At 39.9% G+C, this 9,137-nt stretch overlaps 1 protein-coding gene across 6 annotated transcripts in view; it reads left to right on the top strand.

Annotated features, from left to right (window-relative positions):
• Positions 1 to 9,137, top strand: part of RDM1 (RAD52 motif containing 1) — a 15,674-nt gene continuing 6,537 nt past the window's right edge. For 2 of the 6 annotated variants that reach the window (XM_069076194.1, XM_069076196.1), the window contains exons 1-5: positions 2 to 151; positions 1,350 to 1,529; positions 4,090 to 4,212; positions 4,617 to 4,782; positions 6,138 to 6,236. In XM_069076194.1, the coding sequence (XP_068932295.1) occupies positions 56 to 151; positions 1,350 to 1,529; positions 4,090 to 4,212; positions 4,617 to 4,782; positions 6,138 to 6,236 (664 nt within the window). In that variant the 5' untranslated portion in view covers positions 2 to 55. Of the gene's footprint in view, positions 152 to 1,349; positions 1,530 to 4,089; positions 4,213 to 4,616; positions 4,783 to 6,137; positions 6,237 to 8,942; positions 8,965 to 9,011; positions 9,066 to 9,137 lie in introns of those variants that run through there. The other 4 variants (XR_011166104.1, XR_011166105.1, XM_069076195.1 and 1 more) reach the window with 3 other exon arrangements.

Genomic DNA, 9,137 nt, shown 5'->3' with positions numbered 1-9,137 from the left:
CCCCCACCACGCCCCACTCCCGCTCAAGTTGCGCAGGCGCAGTCTGCAGGCGGGAATGGCTGAAGTGTTGAGCTTCACAGTGCCTGTCGGGTCTGACAAGACGCTGTTTGTGTGGGAGCTGAGCCCTGAGCCTGGAGCCGAGGCCTTGCAAGTGAGCCGGAGTCGGGGACGCGGGGAGAGAGGGAGGGAGGAGTGAATGCAGATGGCTGTCAGACGGCCGCCAGGATCGTGACTGGCTCCTACATCCGGGCCCCTTCGACCCCTGCCTTAGTTTCCCCACCTCTCCGGGTCCCTCTCCTCGTTTCCCATCAATACTGATATGTAACGCCTCGGAGCTGGAAGGGACGATGGAGACCATACTGTGGAAACTGGGGCTCAGAGAGGGAAGGAGGCTTGGCTACAGACGGCAGAGGCAGGACTCCAACCCAGCCCTTGGGCTCTTTCCACTTCGCCTCACTGCCGTCCCTGCCCGAAGACCCAAAGAGAAATTTGCTTTTTAAATTACTGCCCTCTGTTAAACTCAATGCAGTCAGTCAGTCAGTCAAAACACGTTTATTTAGTACCTACTATGTTCCAGGCACGGTGCACTGGCTTGGGAGTCAGAAGTCCTGGGTTGGGATCCTGCCCCCGTCCTCACTGCCTGTGGGACCTGGCAAGTGGGGCGAGGGAAAGGAATAAGCATTTGCGTAGCCCTTACTGTGTGCCCGACGCTGTGCTAAGTGCTTTACAGTAATTTCTTTTCATCCTCACAAAAATTCTGGGAAGCAGGTGCTGTTATTATCTCCCTTTTACAGTTGAGGAAGCTGAGGCAGACAGGTTAGAGTCATACAGCTAGGAAGTATCTGAAGCTGAATTTGAACTCCGGTCTTCCGGACTCCAGACCCCATACTGTCCATTCACCACCTAGCCGCCTAGCTTCATTTAAACACCCTGGACCTCAGTTTCTTCATTTGTAAAATGAGGGGGAAGGGAGTTGGACTGTATTTCCTTTGGGGGCCTTTCTGGCTCTAGAGCTATGACAAAAAAAACAGCCTCTGACCTCACTTTGCTCTATACCAGAACAGATAAGTCAGTTAACAACTGGAGCAACAGTCACTACTGGGAATCAGGGAAGGCTGTCCCTAGGAGGTGGCATCCATAGAGGAAGCTCAAGACTCTAAGGGAATACATTATTGGAGAAGGGTAGGAGATGGGGAGAGTAGGGAAGGTGGGGAGTTTTCAGAATCTAAAGACTGAATGTAGATTTGGGAGGATTGGTTGCATGAGTAATGAATGACTTGTGGAAGGAGCAAACTTGAGGGTTTTCTGGGCTAGAGATTTCATGGTTTTCCTGTGGGCCTCTCCCACAGCACTCTCTGTTCACAGTGTTCTCTCAGTTTGGTCTTCTCTATTCAGTCCGTGTCTTTCCAAATGCTCCTGAGGCCACTCCTGGCTTCCATGCCATCATCAAGTTCTATTCAGCAAGAGATGCCTACAGAGCCCAAAAGGTGTGTGATCAGAAACAGCTGTTTCAGAAATCTCCTGTGAAAGTGAGTATACCTACCTCCACTATAAGAAGTTCACACCCAGGGGCGGCTAGTTCGTTCCAGCTTGAGACACTTAACACCCACACAAAAATACTAGCCCTGTAACCTTGGGCAAGTTACTTAACCCCAAATTGCCCTCCAAAAAAAAAAAAAGTTCACACCCAAACTATCTAAAACAGAAGATGGGATTGACAGCTAACTTCATCCTTGTTTTACAGATGAGGGAACTGAGCCTTAGAGGTTAAATGCCTGCCTAAGGCCACAGAGCTAATAAGTAGTTGATATGGGACCCCAGTGATCGCTTTACTATATCAGCACTTAGGATCCAGAGGTTTATCCTACATATTATATAAAAAGCAAATATAAGAGCCCCCAAAACAGTGGTCTGCTTATATTTTACTACTAGGTGAGCACAATAGAATTTAGCCATCTCCAATAGATAGGTATAATATTAGAAATGCTTTATTTTCTATTGAACTGCCAAGCCCCAAAAACACGAGTCCTAACTCGAAGAGATGGCTTAAAATTAACCATAAAGCATCTTTTAGAAAGCATACTCTCATTAATCTGGTAATGGAAGAGACTTTTTGCTTGTCTCTACTACTAGGTCTTGTCTTTATGTTTTCCAGCTTCCTGACCCACTCTGCCTCTTTCCCACCTGTAACTAGAATGCTTAGATTTTCTACTTTGTTTACCATATAGTCATCTCTCCAAAAACCTTGTTTATCATATGACAAGTTTCAGACTAAAAAGACCCCTAAAGAGCATCTAGTTCAATGCCCTTATTTTTCAGATGAGGAAACAGACTGAAGGAAATCAAATGACTTTTTCAGAATCACACAGGTAGTTACTGGTGACAGAGCTGGGATTTGAACCCAGGTCCTTTGATTCCAAATCCAATGTTCTGAGCTATTTTTTTTTCAATCTTTTCCATAATCTTATCTTTCCTTCTCCATTTTTTTAACCTTAAAAAAACAGCAATTTATTGGTTGGCAGATTAGTGGTTTTCTTTTTAATCAGAAACTCCTTTATGAGTTCAGATTGGAAACTATTCTGCAATTTATAGTCTTGGAGAGGTCCCTGGAGCCATTCAGGTTAAGTGACTTCCCTAAATTCATATAGCCAGATGTAGAGTCAGAATAGAAATCATGCTGTCCTGACTCCACGGCCAGCTCTCTAACCACTAGGCAACACTGTCTTAACTTAGCCTGTTAAGCCTCTATCAACGCACAAAGCATAACCTTGCAGTTTTTTGTTAGATTAAAGCCAGACATTCACCAGTAGGCAACTGTGAATGTAAATATTTGAAAGGTTTCTCTATGCCATCTGGCCAAGAACCATTGTCTTCAAATATTGCCTCATTCTGGAAGTCATTGGCATACATTTAAACTAAACTATCTTTCAAACTAAGCCATATTTAAAATACTAGTCTATATTTAAAGGGAGTTTTCAAAGGAACTATAATTTCATGGGTGTGAGTACACCCTCCAGCTATGCAGATGGCTTCCCATCCTTGCTTTCTCATCCTGTTGAGTCTTGTGTTTCTTTCCATAAATCTTCTACAGAATTTGTATTTAATGTCCTAAAGGCCTTTCTCTACCTCTTTTACTATCCAATCAACTGGAAAAATAGGAAATGAAGCAAGGCATGGCTATAGAAAATTAGTCTGTGGACCTCATTGACAAGTGACTCTTGGTTCACTGTCTCCAGCCCTTTCTCCAGACTTCTGTTTTCTCCATCGCCACCTCTGTCACCGGCTGAGGATGTCACCTGACATTTCTTAAAGACAAGTACCATCACTTATTTGCTCTATCTTAATTAAATAATCTCCCCCAAAATTTACATCGAGAAATGAGGGAGCTCTCTAATTAATCCTTTTAAGGAGGTATTTGTGTCTTATTAGAGGGACTTGTTAGTCCTTATGGATTTCAATTGACAAAAATATATGGTAGATTCTTTGGACATCCCCAAAGGAACAGAGTTCATTTAACAACTTGGCATCCCTCCTGAAAGTTTGCCATTCCTTGCTGTGTTTCATTGTGTTCATTTCTTCTGCATTCTGTTTCTATGAGACCATAGGCAAGGTGCTTCATTCATTTGAATATCAGTTTCCTCATCCTGTAAAATGAGAGGATTGAATTAGATGGTCTCTTTCAACTTTGAATTCCATGATCCCATTTTAATTGTTTTTGAAAATTGTATTTTTACAAAAAAATATTTGACTATGTTATGGGTTTATAGCCCTTTTTTCTCTGAATTATCCCCACTCAAGAAAAAATATCCCACTCTTAATCTGTAAAATGGAGGTAATGCTACATTGCCCAACTCAGGATTGTTTTGAGGAAAGCAACACCTGTATAAAGACTTAGGCCCCCAGAATACATATTTGCCTTGATTCTGTATGGCTTCTAGATAAGAAGTCAGAAATAGTCCTTATTAACTGTAAAGCCTGGTACTCATTATACAGAGCAAGCATTCTAGCATAGTAGATCTCCAGAATGGCAGTTGCTGTCACATCTCTGTTAAGTAATGATGTTTATGATCCACTTTCTTGTTTTATTAGGTTCATCTTTGCACTAGACGCAAGATGCATCAATATCCAGTCTATCCACTCAGCAGCTTCAAATGCAAAGAACTGGCCAATTACTACCTAGGTTTCAATGGATGGTCAAAACGAATCATCATGGTAAACTCTGTAGATTTTTATTTGACAGGCCAAGGTCTCCCTTCAGTTCCCAGTTAGGCCACATACTGAACTAGAATGGGATTAGAGATCAGGCTGCCTGAACATTTGAAAGAGGAAAATAGGTATCAGGTCAGATACTTGAGTCTTTCATCGAAAGATTATAGACTGTTGAGAGAAAATCTTTGGAGATTACCTCTTTTTTTAATTGTTTTCTATCTCGTTTGCATTGTAAGCTGAGGTGATTATCCTTGCTAGTATTTCTTTTGAAAACTATAATTTGAATTCAGATGTTTTGTGCCATGGGTCTTAGCTGAAATTGTTTAAGACAAAAAATTTGTGATCACCAACAACTACTTTAAAGTCTACATTAAGATCCTCTATCTCAGAATTCAAAAATTCTATAGTTGCAGAAGCTTTCTGACTTCAAAGTAAAGGAAAATACAAGCCCAGCCAAGTCATCTGCAAGACAAAGTCTGAAGTATTTCTGTGCTTTAGAAGTGGTGTTGCTGGCCTACGGGTGTCAAAGTCGTGGTGCTGGCATTTCAGAAGAATTCTTGGACCAACAAGAAGGTCTGTTTCCAAACTTCATGCTTTCAGTGGAAGAAGCTTGAGACTTGCTTAACCACAGAGACAGAAACCTGGCTTCAGTAGGGGGCATTTTTGAGATGTAGATTTAGTCTTGATAAGATCAAAAATGTACTATCAAGCTGCCTTAGGAGATAGTAGATTTCTCTTCCATGGAGATCTTCAAGAGGAGACCAGTAACCACTTACTGGGAATGTTGTTGAGGTGATTTTTATTCATGTGTAGGTTAAACTAGATTACCTTCAGGGTCCTTTCTAATTATGACATATTATGATTCTTTGAACTGACTTGTCCTAGATATGGTGTTGTGGCTTCTTCTTGCAAAGGACCTCTGGAATATTACTGGTTATTGCTAGCCCTTGGAATAAGAAGACAGAGCTTTCTCTTGTTCTCTTCTTTCTCTCCTGTCTCTTAAAAAAAATCCCAAATGAGCTGGCTCTACCTCTAATGAAGAAAGTAATATTTGCCTTGAGTCTTCTGATGGACACTTTAAAAGCATACAGTGGAAAGAGGATGGGTTTGGGAATCAAAGGACCCAGGTCCAGATTGTGCCTCTAACTTATTAGTTGTATGACTTTGAGCAAGTCTTTTAGCCTCCTGGGGCCTGGTGGATTCAATGGCCTCTAAGTTTCCTTCCAACTTTAAATTTATGAATTTTGCATGTAGATTTATAGCAGTTTTTATAGACTTAGTAAAAATTAATTACATTTATAAAAATCTAGACAGACTTTTTTTTTTTCATTAATTTTGCTAACTTTGGGCACAAATTGAAAGGAAAGAGTGAAATAAGTATAGTTGTAGAGAACTGCTTTATTTAGTGCCTGAATTATACCACAGTAAAAAAAAAGTTGTCTTCACTGCCCTGAAATTTAGGGCTTTAAGTTAAGGTCAAGATGTATATAATTGAGCTGAATATCATACCCAAGAAATAGGAGCCAGCCTTGACCATCAGCATGCCACCAACAATTCTTTTCTGATCCACAGTTCTAGCCCTTGACATAAGGGCTTTGGAGTCTTTGTTGGAATTTTAATGTCTCAGCTTGAAAGGTTTAGGGGCATCTTGGTCCCATTTTCTGTCTCCTTTTCAGTAACCCTAGCAATATCCTTATAACACATGGAGAGTAAAAGTTTATTTCTGGTTCCCCAGAAATATATGCACAGCAGGAAACAAATGAGTCACACTCTTGTACTGTCCTTAATTTTTAAATTTAGTCTTTAAGACTAAATATACTATAAGAAAGTTTTATTTTGGTAGTATCTAACTCTTAGTTTGAGCATAAATATTTTACTGTCATTCACTTAGACATTTGTAATTTAATATGATTTTTGTATGTCTTTAGGTCCATTAGAGTTTCTTATGAAAAAGAAGAAAACTCAGAAGTTGGCCATTCAGAAAGCTTTATCAGATGCATTTCAAAAATTGCTGATGGTGGTTTTAGGTAAGACTTTAACTACATCAGTTTAAATGGGTGGGTCTAAGGACTAGAGAGAGGAAGTGTGGTATAGTGGAAAGGGTGTAGGATTTGGAGTCAGAATCTGGGTTCAAATCTCGGCTCTGCCACTTACTTCCTTACCTCTCTGACCCCAGGACAAGTCACTTAACCTTTCTGTGTTTCAGTTTTTCATGTACTAAATGAGAGGGTTAGTCTATATTAGAGATGTCAGACGCTTGGCCTGAAACACTCCCTGGTATTGCCAAACCAGATAAATTGAAATTGGGAAATTTTTTTGCAAAACCAATGAAAATACAATAGAATATAGATAATGTTAATATGTGGTTTTCTGAGTCAATATGCAGGGATCCTTATGTATGGTTTAGTGGCCCTCATTTCTTTTTTCTTTTAAATCTATGAATATTTTTCCCAATTACATGTAAAAACAATTTTTAACATTCTTTTTTTAACACTTTCAGTTCCAAATTCTCTTCCTTCCCTTCTCCTGGTCCCCCTCCCTGAGATGGTGAGCAATTTCATATACGTTATACATGTGGAGTCCTGCAAAACATATTTCGATATTAGTCATGCTATAAAAGAAAACACACACAAAAAAGAGAAACATTATTAGCCTTTACTTCTATTTGAGTTTGATACCACTGGTCTAAAAGACCTCTAAATTTGTTATTTGTGGTTGTTGTTCAGTCGTTTCAGTCATGTCCAACTCTTTGTGATCTCATTTGAGATTTTCTTGGCAGATACTGGAGTGGTTTGCCATTTCCTTCTCCAGTTCATTTTACAGATGAGGAAACTGAGGCAAACAGGATTAAGTAACTTGCCCAGGGTCACACAGCTAGTAAGTGTGTGAGATCAGATATGAACTCAGGTTTTCCTGACTTCAGACCCAGTGCTCTATCCACTGTGCCACCTAGCTGCCACCTTCTAGATGGAGAAACTGAAATTCAATCAACAAATATTTATTCAGAGTCTACTGTGTTCCAGACACTGTATTAGGAGCTGAAGATACATAGACTAAAATTATAGTTTCTGCACTCAAAGAGTTTATATTGTATCAGGAAGATGCACAGAGAAGTCTACACAAAAATAAATATGAGGTAGTTTTTCAGGGGACAGCAATAGCAAAAGAGGGACCAGGAATGACCTTATATAGGAGATACCATTTGAGCTAATCTTTGAAGGAAATTCAGGATTCAAAGAAGTGAGGAAAGGAATGCATTCCAGGCATGGAAGACAGTTTAAGCAAAGCATGGAGATAGAAAATGGGATGCTGTGGGTAAGGAGGAGCAAGAAGGTCAGATTGGCTAGACCAAAGAGTGCATGAAGGAGAATCATGTAATATGCTAGAAAGGTGGATTGGAGCCAGGTTGTAAAACAGAGATCACTTTGACTGCTTTGTAGAAAATAGATTGGAGAGGGGAATACGTTGAGGTAGTGAAACCAGTTAGGAGACTATAGCAGTAGTCCAGCTGACAGGTGATTTGTTTAAATTCAATTGGGTAAAAAAAGGAATAGGGAAATTTAGAAGTGGTATTGGTTTGGGAAGAATGACGAATTCTATTTTGAACATGTTGGATTTGAAATGCTTATGAAACACAGTATAAATTGTTCAGTTAGATGGTTGGTCATGTGGGCCTGGAGGTCAGGAAAGAGGTTGATATAAAGATCTGGGAATCATCTTCATAGGACTCATTGAACCCTTCAGAATTGTAAAGATCACTGAGAGCATCAAGACAGAAGGGCACCTTCTTCCCAGGAAGCTGGGGCACTTCTAGAGTTGGGGGGCATGTTCTCCTTTCTGCATGGACCTTCTCGGCACAAGGCACAGTGTTAGGTATGGCATATAAAGACACAATGGAAAACAGCCCCTGTCTCAGAAAACTTAGATTTTCCACTTCTGGGGAGATACAACCTATAAACACATACCTGTATATATGACAATATGAGGAAGAGGAAGAAAACATTAACAACAAAGATCTGAAAAGGGCTTCCATGGGAGATGGCATATGACTTGAAATTTGAAGGATGCTAGTGACTGGGAAATGGAAGTAATGAGGAAAAGCAGAATAAGCTTGAAGAAATGCATAGACACAATAGGGGGAAATGAGGAATTTGGAGAAAAATGAGGAAGCTCTTTGAGCTAGAATCTACATTCCAGTCCATGAAGTAGAGGTTTATGCTGGAAAACATTAGCTGGTAGAAGAGCTTTCACAAGGTGTGGAGTTTGTATGTTTTCCTATAGGTAATAGACATAAGCTAAGTGAGTTTGGGAATGGCATAGACTAGTAGATTAAGAGCTTTACATGGCCCCTTTGTTAGCTGATGATCATTTTCTCTTCCTTCTCTTCCTAATACAATGCCATGTGCCTTATAAATTCTAGATATAAAACACTTTTTGCTATAAATTTGCCCTCATCTGGCATGGATAAGTTTTGATCTGAACTGGTAGAGGAAGCAGAAATAGAGATGAAATCACAAATTCATTGAAATGCTTCTGTGTTGTATTAATAATAATAGCTAAACGCACCTTACCTTTACTCTGTGTATCTCTCTGCTTCAAGTGTGTTTCTTATAAACAGCATATTGTAGGATTCTGTTTTTTAACCCACTCTGCAATCCATTTCTGTTTTATGGGAGAGTTCATCCCATTCATATTCACCATTATGGTTACTGTGTTTTTTTTAATTTCATCAGAGTAGAAAACCTCTAGTTTTAGAACTAGAGAAGTCTCTCCACTGATGCAGATATAATTCATGGTCTTAGATGTTTGCCTGGAATATCAGAAAGTTAAATGCCCAGAGACACACAGAAAGTATGGTAAGACTTGAACCAAGGTCTTTCTCATTCTAATGCCTATTGCTTGCTCACTTTTCTCTCTCTCTCTCTCTC

Source organism: Petaurus breviceps, unplaced genomic scaffold, assembly GCF_028583685.1.
Source record: "Petaurus breviceps papuanus isolate PSGF00001 unplaced genomic scaffold, PetGlider_PUasm1.0 90925, whole genome shotgun sequence".
Classification (NCBI taxonomy): domain Eukaryota; kingdom Metazoa; phylum Chordata; class Mammalia; order Diprotodontia; family Petauridae; genus Petaurus; species Petaurus breviceps.
The sequence above is the reverse complement of the archived record's forward strand: the minus strand, read 5'-3'. Positions and strand labels throughout refer to the sequence as shown.